At 42.3% G+C, this 21,663-nt stretch overlaps 1 protein-coding gene across 8 annotated transcripts in view; it reads left to right on the forward strand.

Moving 5' to 3' along the window:
- The window catches only part of APBB2 (amyloid beta precursor protein binding family B member 2), a 173,252-nt gene that overhangs the window by 48,140 nt on the left and 103,449 nt on the right, over nucleotides 1-21,663 (forward strand). For 6 of the 8 annotated variants that reach the window (XM_081875747.1, XM_081875744.1, XM_081875748.1 and 3 more), the window contains 2 exons: nucleotides 7,407-7,523; nucleotides 17,793-17,903. In XM_081875747.1, the coding sequence (XP_081731873.1) occupies nucleotides 17,858-17,903 (46 nt within the window). In that variant the 5' untranslated portion in view covers nucleotides 7,407-7,523; nucleotides 17,793-17,857. Of the gene's footprint in view, nucleotides 1-7,406; nucleotides 7,524-17,792; nucleotides 17,908-21,663 lie in introns of those variants that run through there. The other 2 variants (XM_081875750.1, XM_081875753.1) reach the window with 1 other exon arrangement.

Below are 21,663 nucleotides of genomic sequence, written 5' to 3' on the forward strand. Positions count from 1 at the left end.
TGGGTTTCTTACTGCAGTGCAGAAATAGGCTTGGTGCGGAAAGGCTATGAACTTCATTTAAAGGATACTTCATTGTGAGCTCTTTAGTTAATCACAACCCGCTTCTACATAGGTATTGATTACTTTGGGTTTTCCCTTGCTAAGCAGTTTTCAAATGGCTGGCTTTTGCTAAGCTATGAATACTTTCACAGGTCATGCCACTGATAAGCCAAGCATGGGGATCCCTGGAGGCTGACTTTATGATGTGCGAATTGAACTAAATCTGTGCTGTGAAGAGTGGTGACTGTGACAGGTGCAAAACTTTAGTTGGATTGGCCTGGTTTATTTTAGAAAGCCCCATTTGTTCCCTTTATCCCAAATACTGATAGTGTCCCTGTGAATAGTCACAACTTTATTTAAATATCCAAGTAGCAGGGGACAAGTGATGGTGATTTCAAACTGTTAGGTATCTATCTCATATCATTCACTTATATCCTATGCCTACTGGATTAATCCTTAATCCTACTCAATAACAGGTCAGGTTCTGGTCGTATTAAACTCCCGACACCTCTTACGAAGGGACGCAGGTGGCGCTGTGGGTTAAACCACAGAGCCTAGGACTTGCCAATCAGAAAGTCGGCAGTTCGAATCCCCATGACGGGGTGACCTCCCATTGCTCGGTCCCAGCTCCTGCCAACCTAGCAGTTTGAAAGCACGTCAAAATGCAAGTAGATAAATAGGTACTGCTCCGGCAGGAAGGTAAACAGCGTTTCCATGCGCTGCTCTGGTTTGCCAGAAGCGGCTTAGTCATGCTGGCCACATGACCCGGAAGCTGTACGCCGGCTCCCTCGGCCAATAAAGCGGGATGAGCACCGCAACCTCAGAGTCGGCCACGACTGGACCTAATGGTCAGGGGTCCCTTACCTTTACCTCTTATGAACAGTGTTAGAAACTCAGATATATAAACTGGTTGCCAGATAGCACCTTAAACCTAGGTTATGTCTGCCAAAATGGAATATCTAATCTCAATCTTTTTTTCAATATTACAAAGCAAAAAATGAATTGTGTATATCATCAGCATTAATATATTTTATAATTGAATTGCACTTTACCAATTACACTAATCTCTTTTTTTGAAACACATGAACTAATACACATTTCACATCAGTGACACATTTTTACCATCAATAGCAATTACTAATTGGACAACACTAACATAAATGGGTCTTAGCTTCAGCAATAGTGACCAACCATAAGTCATTTGAATAATCAATATTTATAAATGCTGCACACCAGCCAAATAGTGGGGATGTCAGTCGCCAAATGGGGGACAGGACATTCCATGTGGCTGCAAGTGGACCATTTGCAGTCGCAAAACATGCCTGGCGCCTGGGGAATTTTGAACACTGCTTATGAAGCCTCCAATAGTGAGCAAAACCCAAAACCACATGGCCAATCAGGAATTCTGGAAGAAATTATTTTCTGAGTCTAGCTACCTATTTTCAAATAATCATTTGTTGAAGAGATGGGTGAGAAGACAATCTCTTAAGACTTAATGATGATTGTTTGAACTTCTCTTTTGTGCTTTTGGGCACTTCTCTCATGTCTTTCCATCGTGCCTTCCTCTACCCCACCCCAGCAACAAGTAGATAAATGTCTACCGCAAGGGTATTCAGCTTGGTACTCTCCAGTTGCCATTGTCAAACAAATCCCATTGGCCACAGCTAGCATGACCAATAGTCAAGGATACTCAGAATTGTAGTCCAACATCTGGGGGGCAACACATTGATTACCTTGGTCTATTTAGTCAAAATCTGAACATGACAGCTTTCCTCGTGATTCCATAGAATGACTTCCCGTTTTAAAATGGTGCTAGTATTCAACCAAATTGCGACATTTGCTTGGATAGCATATTGAGCAATTCATATTGTGGTATCTCAGCGCAAGCACTTTTGGGATGGGGGTGGGGATATTCAAAGCTTTTTAAGATTTAAAAAATCCAAACCTGATTCACATACAAGACAAATACAGTGATTGCAAATGGAAAAATAGAGTCACACTTATGGGGCCCGTTCAGATTTTCAATGCTTCCTCAATGTGGAGTGGCCTGAGCCACAGCCACGTAGCAGAAGCATTCCTGTGACGGTGTCTTCATTTTAGACAAGTCCTTTTACTTCTTCATTTCAAGTGTGTATTTTGATGGATGTCAAAGATTAGTATTTATTTGTGCTTTCAAGTGTTCAGAGCACTTCACAGCAACCCTGTAAAGTCAAAACAAAACAAATTCCTTCCAGTAGCACCTTAAAGACCAACTAAGTCAGTTCTTGGTATGAGCTTTCGTGTGCATGCACACTTCTTCAGATACACTGAAACAGAAGTTTCCAGACCCTTCTATATAGTGAGAAGGTGGGGAGGGGTATTACTCAGAAGGGTGGTGGGAATGGGTGATTGGCAGATAGCTGTGATGAGCCTGTTGACGACTCTTAACGACTGCAATCGTCAACAGGCTCGTCAACAGGCTCATCACAGCTATCTGCCAATCACCCATTCCCACCACCCTTCTGAGTAATACCCCTCCCCACCTTCTCACTATATAGAAGGGTCTGGAAACTTCTGTTTCAGTGTATCTGAAGAAGTGTGCATGCACACGAAAGCTCATACGAAGAACTGACTTAGTTGGTCTTTAAGGTGCTACTGGAAGGAATTTGTTTTGTTTTGACTATGGCAGACCAACACGGCTACCTATCTGTACCTGTAAAGTAAGTTAGCTTCATTATCCTTACCTTGCATGAGGCGGAATGCAGGCTGAGGTTCAGGTGAGACTCGGGTCGCTTCTAGACACCCAGTTTGTCCAGGATTATACCTGATTTGTTTGTAGGGAGGTTATACGACAGTGACTCTTTATTAAGCATGCATTCTGATCTTTTTGAAGGGAGGTTAAATGATGTTGCCTCTGAGGAAGCAGGTATGTTGTGGATGACATCTCAATCAACTGTAATTGTGCAACCTGAATTTGCCATTATGTGATTGAATCCTGAAAATAGCGACCATCTGGAAGCATCCACAACTGAGATTTGAATTGGGCAGGGTTCATATTCTCAGCTGATACAGTAGATTTGGTCTTGTTGAGACTTGGTTTTAGCTTCTTCATCTACAGTGCTTACTTTGTAAGAGAAAATGTGCAAAGAAAGGGCTCTGTTTCACTATCTGGTGCTTAGAAAATGCATTTATCTCGCCCCCACCCATTTCAGTTGTCGGTAACGTTGGTGCATTTTGCCTTCTGTTTATCAAAAACATCTGCCATTTGGACATTTCCTTTCAGATACCCATTCACAGCTTATCATGGAAAGGAGCATATGCCGGCCACTTTCAAACTATTGTTTTGGTCTTTTGTTTGTCTATCCATTAAGCATGCTGGACTTTCATCTTTCTCCCATCCTTTCACTTTTCACTATGGTCATAATAATCAAGCATCTGTCAGTCTTTCTTGACTATTCTTAGAAAAAGAGGCACATATAAACTGATAATGTGTGCTCAGATTTTATCCTCCTGATTTTTAATAATTTTGCCTTTGTTGCAATGCAGTATGAAAACCAAGAAAGAATACTGAGTAGTTCCAGTAGATTTTGAAATAGATGCATAAGAAGGAGACTCATTGTAGTATTTATGTTTTTTAACCAGATTATGCTCAAAATGGGACAATAACATATTTTTAACTGCTTAGATTTTTTAAAAAATACTAAGCAATATATAAAAATACTTACTTTTCCTGTTTAGTTATGTGTATTTCTGTACACACACACACACTCACACACTCACACACACTATAAAATAGGATTTTGGTACATGAAAGAGTTTAAACAAGTAAAATATAAACTACTGGGTTTTTACTTTCAAATGTTTATAAACCCTTCACTAATGTCAAATGATAAAAAACAGGTAGATTCTTGTTACAGATAGGTAGCCGTGTTGGTCTGCCATAGTCAAAACAAAACAAATTCCTTCCAGTAGCACCTTAAAGACCAACTAAGTCAGTTCTTGGTATGAGCTTTCGTGTGCATGCACACTTCTTCAGATAGATTTTGTGGTAGATTCTTCTACCACAAAAAGCAGGCCAAATCATAGGACAAAGAAATAATACATAATTTTGCAAAAACACTTGGTTATTAATATGGAAGGTAAATACGTGGAGTCATCCACTGTTTATTAATCATCTCAAGACCCTCTGAGCCTTTTAGTAACCTGGACTCCAGATCTTCTAGTTATATTCTGTATTTGTCCACAGTTCAAATATATGTCATTCTTTTACTCGTTCGGCATATGCCTTTTAAACCATGAAGTATTAATCATGAGTAGTGATCCTGAATATTCCAATATATTATTGGACTAATAATGATTGTATTATATTGTGTTCATGTAAGCTCTGTGTGTTCAACTAAAGCTTTCAAAGATCTAAAGAGAGCAAAATTTATTTAGCCAAAACCTCAGTTTAAACAGGCCAATGCAATTGCCCGTAAGGATGTAATTGCAGATGTAATCAGTTTGAACAAATGGAACCAATAATTCTTATTTGCTAACTTTGCAGTCAGGCAGTCTAAAAACGTTCCTGCAATCCACCCAAGTGTTGGATGCTTCAGTTGAGCTCTCTCCTTTCGTCCCAAAGTCACTGGGCATCTGCAACTAATGGCAGCATATTAAATATAGCTTGAAGGACCTATTCCTGGCCTCAGAGTACAAACACAACAAATAATACAAGATATACAAGAACTGATTCCCCCATTCTCTATTTTTATATAGAGAGTGGTACCTCGGGTTACATACGCTTCAGGTTACATACGCTTCAGGTTACAGACCCCGCTAACCCGGAAATAGCACCTTGGGTTAAGAACTTTGCTTCAGGATGAGAACAGAAATTGTGCTCCGGTGGCGCGGCAGCAGCAGGAGGCCCCATTAGCTAAAGTGGTGCTTCAGGTTAAGAACAGTTTCAGGTTAAGAACAGACCTCCGGAACGAATTAAGTACTTAACCCAAGGTACCACTCTATATACATACATACATACATACATACATACATACGTGTGTGTGTGTGTAAATGTGTGTGTGTGTGTGTGTGTGTGTGTACACACACACACACACACACACACACACACACACACACACACATTACTTCAGTTTACTTCATACAAGATAAGGTCCCAGAACTTTTTATACAGCTTCCACAAAAGACCAAAGCTATAAGAATATCACACAGGTATTTGCAAAGAATGATTATCTCTCATATTTCCAGTCATAAACCCATTAAGGCGTCAGACCCTGACAAAGGTTAGAAGTTTATAGTTTTGTTGCTTCCAGGAAAATGTTTCGGCTGTCGGTGACCCTGAGTTCTGTGGTACCTGTGAGCAAAATGCTGCGCATAGTTGTCATTCCATACAAAATTGTCAGCCTTGGGAATTGCTGGGGGGACCACGAGCAAGCGCCATGACATGTACTTCTGCAAGACTAGTCTTGCCGAGAAGAGAACCGCAGAAGTGGTTGGCAGATTTGTTTTGGCTTTAACTTGGTAATACAAATTTAAATACCCCTGTCTCTTTTTTTAAGCAGCTGAGACTATTCAGATAAATTAATTAATTCAAAATACTAGATTGACGGGTATCTCAAATCCTGCTGGCAGGCACCTCTAAAACAGGGAGTGCCCAGATGTAAGTGCTAAGAGGCAAATGGGGGCAAATGGCTTAAGACCAGAGCCTAATCTGTAGGCCTCAGAGCTCATTTTTGGCACAGAAAGGAGTAGGGGTATGCAGTGTCAGCAACAGCTTGTAGGCTGCCTTGGATTGGTATAATTATTAGAAATTTGGCCTGCTTTTGGACGGCCAGCCAAGTCCTCCCCCCCCCTTCCTACTCCCATAATGGTTTCAGTGCAGTTCTGATAGCAAACACACCCACTGGTTGTGTGCATATTTCTGTATCCAGTGCGCTCTCACTGATGGTTTGGGAAGCAGTGTACAGTGGTACCTCGGGTTAAGTACTTAATTCGTTCCGGAGGTCCGTTCTTAACCTGAAACTGTTCTTAATCTGAAGCACCACTTTAGCTAATGGGGCCTCCCGCTGCTGCTGCCGCGCCACCACCATGCAATTTCTGTTCTCATCCTGAAGCAAAGTTCTTAACCTGAGGTAATATTTCTGGGTGAGCAGAGTCTGTAACCTGAAGTAACAGAGTCTGTAACCTGAGGTAACACTGTACACATAATGTTAGGCACAATCCACATCTGTCCTGTAGTTTCTTATGAAATACTGTGTTTAGATGGAGCTGATAGTGACTTAGGAATATAAGGAGAAAAAAATAAGTGCTAAAGCCAGAGGGATGCCATTTATGAGTACGTTGCATAAGGCACTCATATATGAGCTACCTGTTCAATATCTCTCCTCTTCCCTTCAATCTCCTTTTTATTATACATCCAGATGCATTGGTTAGCAACCTTTAATTATTGTATTTTCCTTCTTGGTTTTGGGTTGAGGTTGGTAGGTGGGTTTTGAGGTTGTTTTTGTAGCCTGTTTGATTTCAATATTTATTTTTAAGCTTTATTGAACAAAATTAATTTAAAAACCTGCAACATAATTTTATTATTATTATTGAAGGGTTCAAAACTTTTATGTGAGAATGAATTCTAATTACTAATTAAATTACTAATTACTAATTAATTACTAATTAAAGCAAGTGACATGCTGAAAAAAGGCTAAATATTATTATTTATTAGGCTTTTCAGACCCACCCTACTTTCTACCCTTCCTTCAAGGCAGAACACAGCAATAACAAAATACAGTCATAATAAAACCATCGTTAAAATAGCAACTAAAGCCTGTACTGTATCAACATTCAAAAACCTGAAGCAGCAGACTCAATAACACTTGAGTTGATGGATTCGTCATTATATATCTTCGTTATATAACTATTTGTGCTTTTACCTTGCATTATTATCTTGTGGTCTGTCCTGATCTCTTGTGATGAAAGGTGACATAATAATAATAATAATAATAATAATAATAATAATAATAATAATAATAATACAAGTGAAGCCACTGTAGCACAGATCCCCAGCTCACAGAGCCACTGTAGAAGGATAACATGATTTATGGATTTGAGCACCTCTGAAAAGTCTGGGATAATCAATAGGATAGCACCCCCACCCTCATCTTTCTCATGATAAGGGTAATCAATTACAGCAACCAAAGTAGCACCCAGGTCTGAAGTGAGATTGAAATGGGTTTAGATAATTCACCATGCCAGCAACTGGCAGCCAGCACTCAATATTACAGCGCTAAGTTTGAAGTATGAAATATAAGTGACCTCTTGCTAAAACAAAAGAGATATTGTAGCTTTTGTAATTGATAACTACAAACTTTCAGCTTTTGTTCTCTCTCTCTTTTCAGCATTTTCAGATTAATTCCTTCAAGATAGCATATCAGAAAATTAGTTCCTCTGGTGCTTGTGTCAAGGGCTAAGAAAAGTGGCCTTCCGTCGAAGCCTTCACCCAAAGGCTGGAGAGAGTAAGTATTTCAGTATAACTACTTTGATTTGTTCCAACAGGACTCTGCAGCCTGTGGCAATAAACCAGGGGTTGCCAACCATCTGCCCAGTGACCTCCAGATGAAAGAGAAATAGCCATAGCGGTGGAATGCCAATTCTGACATTGCACCAAACTAGTAAGAAGAAACAGCTGTTTGCAAATCCTCTTCAAACAATGGTTTGTCAATTCAGATGTCACATTAAACTAGGAATGGCAAACCCATATCTGGCCAGCAAAGCCATTTTCAGTTGACCATTTCCTGTAGAAGGTTTTCCCTGTTTCCTGCATTCTAGGACCTTTCTAGCAATGGTGCAGTGCCAGAGAGAGGAGAAGGGCCTTTCCTTTCCTTCATATTGCGGTATTGGGCTGAGAGGAGAGGTTCCTTTCCTTTTAAACTAGTGCTACGGGGTGGGATGGGGAGGGAAGTGCAGTACTTTTCCTTGCTCTTCAGAGATTGCATTTCCTCTTCTGGAACCAACTAGAACTTTCTACTTTGGCAACCAGAGGGAAGATAATCAGTAGCCCATTCCCTCCAACATTTCTCCGATGAAAATAGGGACGTCCTAAGGAAAAGCAGGTGACGAGGGTGGCGCTGTGGGTTAAACCACAGAGCCTAGGGCTTGCCGATCAGAAGGTCGGTGGTTTGAATCCCCGCGACGGGGTGAGCTCCCGTTGCTCGGTCCCTGCTCCTGCCAACCTAGCAGTTCAAAAGCACGTTAAAGTGCAAGTAGATAAATAGGCGTAAACGGCATTTCTGTGTGCTGCTCTGGTTCGCCAGAAGCGGCTTAGTCATGCTGGCCACATGGCTCGGAAGCTGTCTGCGGACAAACGCCGGCTCCCTCGGCCTATAGAGTGAGATGAGCATGCAACCCCAGAGTCGGTCACGACTGGACCTATTGGTCAGGGGTCCCTTAACCTTTTAAGGAAAAGCAGGACATTTCAGGATCAAAAAAGAAGCCAGGACGGCTTCTGTAAAGCCTTGCCCAGGTCTTCTCCTTCATAGACCTTGATGCCATTTGTGTCTCTGCTGCCAAAACCAGCAGTCTCACGACTACTTCTCCTGTTCCCCCCCTCCCACTTCTCTCCTCCCAGCCCATAATGATGCCTAGTAATGCTAGATACGACCTGACCACATTCTAAGTTTCTCTGCTCCCACAAACGGTGGCCAATGAGCAGGGGCAGGCAGTTGGGTTGACAGCGTGTCATACACTTTTGGTTAGTAGACATCACAGGGAAGTCAATGGGGAGAAATGGTCTCCTTCAGTCAACTGCCAGGCAACCCCTCGCCATGTTTATTCCAGCCTTAGCAAGTTTGCCTGCTGCAGAGAGGCCATGGCTGCTTTTCTGCTGCTGCAGCATCTACTTTTAAAGGAGTCTGATTTGCATTAGGAAACTCTGATGCAAGATGTGGGATAATTACATCAAGGAGAGAGCAGGAACCTCTTCACTGTATTCTACAGACTGATTTCTGTCCTAAAATTTTTAAACACCCAAGGGGGAGGAATTAGAGCAATTCAGATATTCTGCCTAAGTACCACATGCTTCACGTTTGAAGGGTCCCAACCAAAATATCCAGTCCTTGATGACGCTAAAAGCTCGAGAGAGAGCCAGTTAGTGGGTGTTAGTGGGAAGAGGAGCCCTGGCTTAAATTCTCTGTCACTTGGGAAATAATTACTATTTTTCAGTGTACAGTGTGCCTTGGGTTAAGAAGTTAATTGGTTCTGGAGGTCTGTTCTTAACCTGAAGCTGTTCTTAACCTGAAGCACCACTTTAGCTAATGGGTCCTCCTGCTGCCGCTGCGCGATTTCTGTTCCCATCCTGAAGCAAAGTTCTTAACCCCAGGTAATATTTCTGGGTTAGTGGAGTCTGTAACCTGAAGCGTATGTAACCTGAAACGTATGTAACCCGAGGTACCAGTGTAACCTACTTCAGAGCATGTTTGTTAAGAATACGTGAGATACTTGAAGAAGGATAACGTGGCATGTTTGCTTTAGGGATTTTTTTGCCTGGGCCTGTTTCCTACCTGAACTCGGAAGTAGCAGCATTCATGAAATAACAGTTTTGTCACTTTCGGGATTTTGGGTGCATGTTGTTAGGGAACATGGCTTTGTCTGCCACTGTGGGCTAGTGGTCAAGCTGTAGGTGGGCTGTGAGACATAAGACTGCAGGTGAAGGAATCACTTGATGATTGAAGGCTCTCTCTACTCTGAAGATGGAGTGGGAAGGCGTGTACCCCTCATGTCTCCTTGGAGGAAACTATGGGGCTTGAGGGGCTCAATGTCCGAACAACCCCTAAGTGGCATTCCAGACAGTTCCTAAAATTGTTGGCAACTGATAACGATAAAATGTCTGTGTTGTAGGATTCTTCTTTAAGAGCCTGTAGAGATATGGCATGCATAGGTTTTCTGATGCGTTTTTTCATACTGACAGAAATATGAAGGCATTTTCTTTTTCCTGCAGTATTGATAACAGTGTTCTGCCGATTTTCCTAATGAGTGCTTTTTTGGCCCCCGTTATTTATTTTTTGTACTGGTACATTTTTACTATATCTTTTGTCAAATTGAGTATGCAGTACTTCAGCGGGGGAAAGGGAGCCCTCAAGCTCTGTATTGCTTTTCGCTTACCATGCACTTTTTCACCACACAAAGTACTAGAGTTTATCTGATTTCTAATCTGATATATAATCACTGGTATTTTTTGGCACACTTACTCAGAGGCTAATTGTAAATATTTTATTGGCAAATGGTGTATAATTTATTTTGCCATTGTATTTGTTGTCCAAGGTAATCAGAAGAACATAAAAGCTCTCTGGTTTCCTATTTGAGAAGTGTTTGAATGACTATGACTAAAGCTTTGCTTTATTCTCAAGCTTTATAAAAGTTGTACAAATGCGTAAGACTAGTAATTAAACTGTAAGAAAACATTGAGTACTATTTTGCATGGCTACCATTTTAAAAGGTTGTTTTCTTTCCCTAAGATCTTGTTTTTTTCCTGTATAGAATTACCCCACTGTTCTTGTAAGCCTGAATTTCTGATAAACCACTGGGTAAAATATAAGTCCTGTTTTTAGCCATGTTTCAGGTAAGAATGAAAAGAAATTTGGGGTTCCTTGGAAGCTTACTTAGAGGCTTCTCAATGAGATTATAATTAATGGCGGAAAGTTTAAAAGAAAGGTAGACCACTGCTATCAATCTTAATTTGGGATCTGGAGTTTCAGTGGACAGTTGGGTGTCTTCCAAGAAATACTCTCAATTGATACATGGAATCTCTGTATCTTGCACTGAGTTCTAGGGCATGTGCATTGTTCATTAGCTGTGGCCTTTGTAGTATTATTTTTTTAGCTCTCTCAAAACCCTGCATCACAAGAAAGGAGGCAGAGAGTTCCAGCTTCATGTCAGCAGATTGCTTTTCACATATCCATGAGTTTGGGGTCATGTCTTCCAAAATTGTCTTGAGGGATTCTGATACATGCTTAAAAATTGTTTTTAACTAAAAAAGCAGAACTAGTCTAAGGGCTTCGGCTTTAATGGGCATTATAGTGGTACCTCAGGTTACATACGCTTCAGGTTACAGACTCCGCTAACCCAGAAATAGTGTTTCAGGTTAAGAACTTTGCTTCAGGGTGAGAACAAAAATTGTGCTCCGGCGGCGTGGCAGCAGCAGGAGGCCCCATTAGTTAAAGTGGTGCTTCAGGTTAAGAACAGTTTCAGGTTAAGTACAGACCTCCGGAACGAATTAAGTACTTAACCTGAGGTACCACTGTATTCCATTTTGTTGGCTTGATTTCAGTAGGCTGTGAGAAGGAAATATATATAAGCCCCAAAGGGAAACTCACGTAGCCTGACAATACAGTTGTTATATGTAGAGCAGAAGGTGAGAGTCTCTTGGGGTGTATCTCCCTGAGCAAAAAAATCTCCATTTCATGCAGCTTTCTTGAAGGCAACAGCAACCATGGTTGCTGGGCAGTGCTGTGACAATTCAGCTCCTGGTATGTTGTCTTTTACAAATGGAATTATTTGCAATTATATCAGGTGTTGTGGAAAGTTGTCCACATCACATGGGGAGAAAGGAAAGCTCAGAAGGCAACTTGAAAACAAGTCATGGGTTGCAGTGTAGTTGTTTACTTGGCTTCCCCCTTTCAGAGATAATAATGTAGGACAGCACCACAGGGAGCAGACATTTTTCTAAGCCTCAAAAACAAAATTAAAATGCACAAAGTTCATTTTGTTATTTGTTTTGTGTTCCTTCAGTTTTTTAGAAGAGCCCTCACTTGATTATTAGGCATATACATTTTGTTTTTTGTTTTGTTATTTTAGAGAGCCCCCTTGCACTTGTTTTCTTTGCTCCCAGAACACATGCTTACGTTTTAGGCTGGCATTCCTGATCTTGTGAAAAATGAATGGTTTTATTTTTAGAGAGGGTAACACATCATCATTTCTCCATAGCATGTAGCTTGATAATAATTCATGGCACTATCCTGAGGTTCCTTGAGATCTGGAGGAAGCAGCTGGTCACAGTACACAATATAAATTAAGCAATTGAGGCAGTTTGGTGGTGGGGACACAAGTGGGATTCCTGTGATATGTGATGCTCAGGGTGACCTCATAGACTATGCCCAGTGGGAACAGACCTGCTAGTTCTTTCCTGTATGCCTTATTCCTGTCGCTGTATTATCTGAAAGCACCTGATTTCCATTACTCTTAACACAAGCCCAGCCTACAAATAGGTAGCCGTGTTGGTCTGCCATAGTCAAAACAAAACAAATTCCTTCCAGTAGCACCTTAAAGACCAACTAAGTCAGTTCTTGGTATGAGCTTTCGTGTGCATGCACACTTCTTCAGATACACTGAAACAGAAGTTTCCAGACCCTTCTATATAGTGAGAAGGTGGGGAGGGGTATTACTCAGAAGGGTGGTGGGAATGGGTGATTGGCAGATAGCTGTGATGAGCCTGTTGACGACTCTTCACGACTGCAATAGGTCTTACAGGAAAAAGCAAGGGGTGAAAAGGTGAAAAATGGCTTTGTCATGTATAATGAGATAAGAATCCAAGGTCTTTGTTCAGACCAGGTTTCTCCAGCCTACAAATTCATACTTAATTTTTAAAATTCCTTTCCTGCTTCTCTTTTGCTGGCCGTTGCCTCCGTCCCAGAGCTTTTTCTCCTTCCTCAGCTGTTGCATGCTATCCTTTTTATGCCTTTCCCTTATATATCTGGCGTTTTCTTGGGGAAAGATGCAAACTACCTTGGACCTACCTTGTTCTGGCAGCCTCAAGACCGACTGTTAACCCAGGTGTGTTTCCAGCACTTTAAGCATTTCCCTGCTATAGTCCAGGATGAAAGAATATGCTTGCTAAACAAATGTAAATTGACACGGAGGGAGCCCCCTAACACCTGGTGATTCTGTATAATACATAAAGAAGCTGCATTTGGGAACTTAATGCAAGCTCAGCAATGGTGGAAGTGAGGTGGAGATTACATTTTTCCGTGAGATGCTTAAAAATGCACTCGAGCCTCTCATGGGGTGTTTGCATAACACCACAACGGATGTTTATGCAGGAGGGATATGCAATCCCTCAGAAATATATCTGTATGACACCGTAGGAGGAAGAGATGGATGGTCATTCTGGCATTAGATCCCTGATGGTTTTTTATCAGTCAGAGGAGATGTGCCAAGCATAGAGCTATCCGTCAGCGGGTTGGCAGGGCATAGAAATTTTCCTGTACAGAATTCTTTGGAGATGCTGGGCCTGTATGCTTTTGAATTCTGTTTATTTTATGAATAACTTTAGTAGAAGGCCTAGTTTGTAATGCATATGTTTGTACTCTGTTCCAAAGACCGATGGTTTACTTCTGAGGAAAGCCCCTTAAATCAACTTCAACAACTGCCTCCCTTTGCATTTGTGCTTTTAAAAACAAAATATGCATAATGTAAGGATGGGCAACTTCAGCACCTCCTACCATATCACAAGAAAGCGGACTACAGTGGTACCTCGGGTTAAGAACTTAATTCATTTTGGCTGTCCGTTCTTAACCTGAAACTGTTCTTAACCTGAGGTACCACCTTAGCTAATGGGGCCTCCCCACTGCTGCCGCACCGCCACCATGCGATTTCTGTTCTCATCCTGAGGTAAATTTCTTAACCCGAGGTACTATTTCTGGGTTAGCGAAGTCTGTAACCTGAAGCGTCTATAAACCGAAGTACCACTGTACTCCTAGCCTACTTAATGTATGGTTGTTGTTGTTTTTTAAGTGGGAGGTCCACTTACACTTATTCTGATTCCCTTGAAATGGTGAAATCAGCCTTTAGAAAAATTATTGTCAGATGGATTACAAGCCAGGAGTTGAAATGAATGATTAATTTGATTTTTTAAAAAATAGTCCAGCATCTTCTTCATCATGGTTTCAACTGCAAGGGCTAGAATTTTTTTTAAGTAAAAGCTGAAGCATGCACAGATGTTGCCCACATTTAGTATAATGGGATAATGCCAAATAATACTAATACACAGATAGGCTATCACTAAATAACTGACCCTTGTTGGGGGCAGAACAGAATGTTAAACCTGAATTAAAAATATACACAACCAAAACATTTTTGAATGTTTATGAATAAAATGATGTATCATCATCATCATCTATCTTATGACAATACCTTTATTAGACCAACCAAAATATTGTGGGGGCATATGAATTCTTCAGAACTCGTCAGCAGCTTAGATGATAAACAAAGGCAGGGGGAGTTGGATGATGGTAAAACTGTAATATATAAACTTTATTTTATTTGTATGCCTCCTTTCCATGGTTAAAAACCATGCCCAAGGCAGCTTACAACAGTAAAATATTTGATTAATTACAAACATAACAAAAGTAGGCATAAGCAATAAATAAAACACATCAAAAAGTACAACACCAAATTGAATGATTTCCACATCAATCATGATAAGATCTAAAAATAAAAACACAAAAAATAATATCAATAGTGTTATGTATTGAAGTTCTCACCCTGGCCACCAGGGGTATTGTGTATATAGTTTTCACTCAGGTCCACGTCAGTTACTTTAGGCGGGAAACCCTGGGTTGTTGTTGCTACAATGTTGATAGCTGGCTGCCTATAAAAGGAGGCCGGCTGAGCTATTTGCTGTTCAGTTCTGTTCCAGCATACAAATAAAGAGCTGCTTTGGAAGAATCGCTGTGTCGTCTGATATGTTCACCCACAACTTAACAAATAGCAGCAGTGGAAAATCCTTCAACCTAACAGTCTGTCCAGCAGCCTCACCTTTTGTAGCTGGAGTCAGTCAGGGCCCCACCTTCCCAGGCCAGGTGGGAAAACAACAACAACATCATTTTTTTATTTGTACCCTTCCCATCTGACTGGGTTGCCCCAACCACTCTGAGCGGCTTCCAGGATATATAAAAACATAGCAGAACATTAAACCATAAAAAGCTTCCCTATACAGGGCTGCCTCCAGATGTTTCCTAAATGTCATATAATTAGGCTTGCAAGACAGTGAGCAGGTCTTTAGGACTGACATCTGAGATGGTCTCTTGAATCCATCTATCAGGGTGTGCAGAATCTAAGAGTCTTAAGATGAGGCTTGGGAGCAGATGATAGCAGACATTCAACTTAGGCTGTTTCAGGTGCTATGCAGGTTTCAGGTAATTTTATATGTCATTCTAGGACGGGGCTGAAATTGAAGTCAAGTTGCTTTGCCTCACAGTTGTAGGGAATTTTTCTCTCAGAAAATGAATTCCCATCTTCAGATAGTATAATATATTCTCCCTCCATGATAGGATCTCACTATTGCACAGCTAAATTTGGTGTTTTCCATGTCAAACAAAATGTAGAGGTAGCTATGTTGGCCCATAAGGCAGGTGGTTCCACTGTGTCTTTTGGGTGCTTACTTGAAACATTTTTATTTCAACAAGCCTATGTAGATATGCAAATATTGATGTGCTTGATTCCCCTTGCTGTTCATTTTAATTATATTTAAATATTTATAAATGTTTTAAACTTTTTCATTGATGTTTTTATTATTTCTTGTCAACCCCAGAGGCTTTATTGCAATCAAGCGGCATATAAGTTTTGTTAAATAAAAATAATAAATGTGAAAAAAGAAACCAAATGCCACATTGGAGCAACATCTCTGTTCGCCAACCAAAACACCACAAATTAGTGTGCAAGCTTTCAAATTCTCCAGAACTCTTCATCAGGTTAGGTAGTAAACAACGCAGAAGGGTGTGTATGTTTGTGTAAAGTTGGCTGCTGGTAACGCCATCTGTGCCTGCATCTGGTATGAAATTATTCGGAGCTGTGTCCTCTCTGCACTTAAAAAAACAAAAACCCAGAATTCTGCAAAAACCCAGAATTCTATACATTGTGCAGATTAGAACACATTTGTTATTTCCTATTTTATGCAGTGGTTTTTACTGTTTTGCTCAAATGATTCAACTTCTCGGGTAGAGGCAAGGACCACACATTTTCAGGTATACCTTTGTGCAAGCAAATAACTTAAATAACTGGATTCTGCAACCAGCACCACATTCCGTGGCTTTTTCTGTGCTGCAAAATCATGGCTGGCACGTAGCTCCTTCTGAACATTTTTGTTTAGAGTACTGCTGTAGTTGGCTATTTTTAAAGTGCACTGTGGTTTTCTTTTATACTCTCACTCCTATACAGAGTGCTGGTATATTCTATTTCATCCATAGCTCCATATGGTGTTCTCTCTCTCTCTCTCTCTCTCTCTCTCTCTCTCTATTTGCACATTGGAACGGCTGTAGATAATTAGTTCCATCTAAGAATTCTTGAAGCTGTTCCACCACTTCTTTCTCAAGCACCTTGCCTCCAAAGGAGATATTGGCAGCTGGGGAATAGTGGTCCAACTGACTTGCTCCCTTGTATAAAAATAAGTAAGGCTCAGCAAAACTTTCACACGTTTCAGCTTGGGGGTCAAAAGAGTGCCTTGCCCCCCTTTTTTTCCTTCCTAGCATGCCAAGGAGAAGGCGAGGCTAGAATGTGCTAAGAGGGCCGGTGCTAAGGGATGATTAGAGGTTTCCTTTATTCAGGTTATGGCAATAACTTCATTGCCATGTGAATTAACTTTGCCCTTATACACCGGTACCTCGGGTTAAGTACTTAATTCGTTCCGGAGGTCCGTACTTAACCTGAAACTGTTCTTAACCTGAAGCACCACTTTAGCTAATGGAGCCTCCCGCTGCCGCCATGCCGCCAGAGCACGATTTCTGGTCTCATCCTGAAGCAAAGTTCTTAACCCGAGGTAATATTTCTGGGTTAGTGGAGTCTGTAACCTGAAGCGTATGTAACCTGAAGCATATGTAACCCAAGGTACCACTGTATATCATCTATATATTTAAAATATAGTAATCCTTATTATTTTGTGAAACTTTATCCCATATTGAATCACTCTCAGCTACTGAATGGAGATCTTGACTTGGACAATGGGTTCATATTAATAGATTGATTTCCCAGTTCCACCTGCTTAAAACTGTCCTCCATTGAAGAAGCTTCAAGAAACTCAGAGGGACCCTTTTATCCTTACAACATCCTTGTGAGGTAGGCTAGGCTGACAGGTAGGGACTGGCCCAAGGTCACTCAGCAAACTTCATATAATAAAGGTGGTACTCATTCACAGCATAAAAATGCATATAGCATTCCTCCACTTTTAATCCAGTAAAAACTTGGAAAAGCATTGAATTAGTGGGGTTTTGTTTGTTTCCTCTTCTTGCTTCCTTGTTAGGACTCTCTTGGCTTTGTGGGGCTTGGCTCGCTTTCTTGAGCCGTCCACAGCTGTCAGATCCCGAGAGGAGAAGCAAATGGATTTTCTAACACCTACAATGATTTTACACCAGTTGTTCACTGCACCTGAAAATGGAGGTTATTTACCCAGTGCTGAGCTTTGCTTAAAACCAAAGTCGGTGCCCAAAGAAACACAAGCCTGTGCATTGAGGCTGTGAAATCCCAGAAGAGCCAGTGTATCAAGGCACTGTGTTTGCCTTGAAATTATTTATGCCGATCGGCGGAGGATGAGCGCAAACAGTAAACTTGCTCTGCATGGGTAGCCCAACAGTTCGTCTCTGCTGCTGGTGCGACAATGAATAATTTATAAACACATTACCCCCCCCAAAAAAAACACCCGGTGGAGAGGGTCATTAGCATTTTAATGAGAACAATACATGTGTTGTACTAAATCCTTTGCCTTCTGTTTCTTCTTCTCTTTCCTTCTCTTCTTCCAGTAAAACAATTCTGCCGAGCGCTTTGGAAATAGCTGACGACACGGGATAATGTGCTGAGTGGCACTATGGGCAGGCGATACCCAGGGGCTCACTATCGTCAGAGCAATTCATGTATGTATGTGAATTTTCTCCCTACCTGTAGATTTGAAAGCAAAGCAAAACCTGGTAGCATCTCTTGGCTGACTTCCTGCTTTTCTGATTGCACTGCCCACCTGCTGTTGCTATAGCCTTAGTGAATTTTTTTGGGCCAAATTTTCCAAGTTTAAATGTGCGAAGCAGGTAGATTTTATAATCTCTGCCAATGCGAGAGCAAAGCGCTTGCTGTGTACTAGTTGCCAATGTCACCGTTTGAATTTCTCAGGTAACTTTGATAAGACTGCACAGTTGGAATCAGGTGCACTAAATTTTCATGCCATGTTTTCTCTTGCATGCTGTGGCATACGTCAGTCTGTCCATACCCTTGCCTAAGCAGGTTTTGTTTCGCAGCTTGGGAGAGGAAGGCATTTCCGTAGGCCCCGAGACCAGCAAAATGTCCACTATATCTCTAACATCAATGAGATAATAATAATAATAATAATAATTTATTATTTATACCCTGCCCATCTGGCTGAGTTTCCCCAGCCACTTTGGGCGGCTCCCAATCAAGGGTTAAAAACAATACAGCATTAAATATTAAAAACTTCCCTAAACAGGGTTGCCTTCAGATGTCTTTTAAAGATAGGATAGCTGCTTATTTCCTTCACATCAGAAGGGAAGGCGTTCCACAGGGTGGGCGCCACTACCGAGAAAGCCCTCTGTCTGGTTCCCTGTAGCCTCACTTCTCGCAATGAGGGAACCGCCAGAAGGCCCTTGGCGCTGGATCTCAGTGTCCGGGCTGAACGATGGGGGTGGAGACGCTCCTTCAGGTATACAGGACCGAGGCCGTTTAGGGCTTTAAAGGTCAGCACCAACACTTTGAATTGTGCTCAGAAACGTACTGGGAGCCAATGCAGATCTCTCAGGACTGGTGTTATGTGGTCCCGGCGGCCGCTCCCAGTCACCAGTCTAGCTGCCGCATTCTGGATTAATTGCAGTTTCCGGGTCACCTTCAAAGGTAGCTCCATGTAGATGATCATTTCTCATTAAGCATGAGAAGATCAAAGGCAGCATGAGAATTCTAAGGTTGCACACCCTGCCTCTCCCATGAATAGGGGGCAGCCGAATTTGCCTTGCTGAGATTCTCTAAAATCCTGGAGCTGGCAGTTCACACACACACACACACACACACACACACACACACACCATGCAGGCATACACACATACAAAGGAGTCTTGCGGAGGCAGTGCTGGGCCTTCTGTGTTACCCTGGCAGCTCTTTTTATCCCTCCGCTCCCCATGCTACCCTGCTGAATCATCATTCAACATCACCACCATATTCACCCAGACAGCCCTCTGGGCAAATGGAGATGGCTGATGCTTCATCTGTGTGTCCATCCAACCTTCCACCTGTTAAAAAGCAACAAAAAGAGAAGGGGTGTTGTGGTGGCTCACGTCTGCCCCGGTGTGCCTATGCAAGCTGGCGGTGCTACAGTATCTGCTTCTTGCTGAACTGCACCTCTCCTTGCTATCATGTGCTGTTGCCTTTGGCATTCTTTGCCCCACCCCAGTCTGTGGGACTCCAGGATTAGGCCTTTAAGTCTGGCTCTAACAGAGGACAGCGTTAGATCTTACAGAAGCAAAAGAGAGGCTTGAGCATTTCTGGCCACTTCTTTTTGTACTTGTCTGGAGCAAAAGCTCATGTATCTCCCACATAATGAGACCTGTAAGCTCCTGACAGAGGTAACATTGCTTCTTCCCCTACACGTTGCTGCGCTGCTTTTCTGTGTTGTCCATGAGTTCTTGCCCCTGCTATATGGACAGATGAAAAAGCAGCACAGACTTAGTGAGTTGCAAAATCAGGCATGTTGAATAAACACATCTAAGATACACCCATGAGGGATGCGGGTGGCGCTGTGGGTTAAACCACAGAGCCTAGGACTTGCCGATCAGAAGGTTGGCGGTTCGAATCTCCGTGACAGGGTGAGCTCCCGTTGCTCGGTCCCTGCTCCTGCCAACCTAGCAGTTCAAAAGCATGGCAAAGTGCAAGTAGATAAATAGGTACCACTCTGGCGGGAAGGTAAACAGTGTTTCCGTGCGCTGCTCTGGTTCGGCAGAAGCGGCTTAGTCATGCTGGTCACATGACCTGGAAGCTGTATGCCGGCTCCCTTGACCAATAAAGCAAGATGAGTGCCACAACCCCAGAGTCAGTCACGACTAGACCTAACAGTCAGGGGCCCCTTTACTTTAAGATACACCCACATAACCTCCGTTCTCCATAAGCCGTGCCCCTGATCTAGCTGAGACATATTTTGTGTTTAGTTACCCCTTTCCAGTGTAAACTCATTGCTTTCTTATTTCTTGTGTCTGTCTTGCTGAAAGGCAGTTCAGGTAATACCACCGCAGCTGACCTGGGTCTCGCATCAAGGTCAGTTTTCCGTAAAAGGTTCAAAGACCTCTTTAAAGTTTGCAGCCTGTCCCTTTCATCTCCTTGAAATGGCAGGTGAGAAGTGGATATCCCTGTGGCTACTTTACTGCCAGTGATAATCCTTGAGCCTTAAGGCTTGCTATATTCCAAGCTTTGTCAAATAATCTTCTCAAGAGGCAGTACATGAAAAGTTCCTTGCAACTTCCCCCCTCCCCGAAAAGCCTCTCTTGTGTTAAGTCTTGGTATTTTTTTGTTTATGCCCTAGGCTACTATTATAATGCCATCTACCTTTTCTTCCCTTTACTGTATAGTGTTCTTAGGATCATGGAATCATAGATTCATAGAACTAGAGTTGGGAGGGACCGCGAGAGTCGTTTAGTTGAGCCCGTTGCAATGCAGGAATCTCAGCTAAAGCATACAGGACAGGTGGCCATTCAATTTCTGCTTAAAAACCTCCAAGGAAGGAGAATCCAATGCTTTCCAAGGAAGTCTGTTCCACTGTCAAAGCAGCTCTTATTTCAGAATTCATCTCTTCTGTATGTTCAGAATTTTAATTTTGCATTATTAGGTAGATGAAATCTAAATCCTTGGATGCAGGCAATTCAATTATTACTGTGATATGAATAGCGGGGGGAAGTAGAAGCAGATGCAGGTAGGGAAACTTAGCAAAGTTTTTCTTTTTTGCTGTAGCAAGGCTGCTTCTCCATTACATTTACACTGTTACAGTGATGCCAATGCTGCTTCAGGTCTAGAAGAAGACTAGATTTTGGATTTGATATCCCGCTTTATCACTACCCGAAGGAGTCTCAAAGCGGCTAACATTCTCCTTTCCCTTCCTCCCCCACAACAAACACTCTGTGAGGTGAGTGGGGCTGAGAGACTTCAAAGAAGTGTGACTAGCCCAAGGTCACCCAGCAGCTGCATGTGGAGGAGCAGGGAAGCGAACCTGGTTCACCAGATTACAAGACTATGGCTCTTAACCACTCCACCACACTGGCTCTCTCTAGTAGTACAGCAGCAGTAAAGGAAAGTTGCTGTATGTTTGTGTCAGGGGTTCAGGGAGAGAGACGCAGAGTGAGGGGGAAGGATTCCAGACTGACGAGGAAGAGGATGACAATGACCCAAGATTGTCCATGAGTCCGTCCAGTGAATCGGAGGACTCCCAAAAGGGAGCCCCTCTGGTCAAGCCAAGGGGAGCTAGAGGGGGAAGCAGTCAGGAGCAGGGAAACGAAGGGGGAACCCCCAGTGGGAGTTGGAGAGCGAGACCGGCTGCTCCGCTGGAACGGAGTGAGGGGGGAGGAGTGACCAGTGTGTCAGAAGGAGCAGAACAGGAAGCAGAGAGGGGAAGGAGATCAGGGCAAAACGTCC

The sequence above is a fragment of the Podarcis erhardii genome (assembly GCF_964252035.2).
Source record: "Podarcis erhardii genome assembly, chromosome: 9".
Taxonomy (NCBI): Eukaryota; Metazoa; Chordata; class Lepidosauria; order Squamata; family Lacertidae; genus Podarcis; species Podarcis erhardii.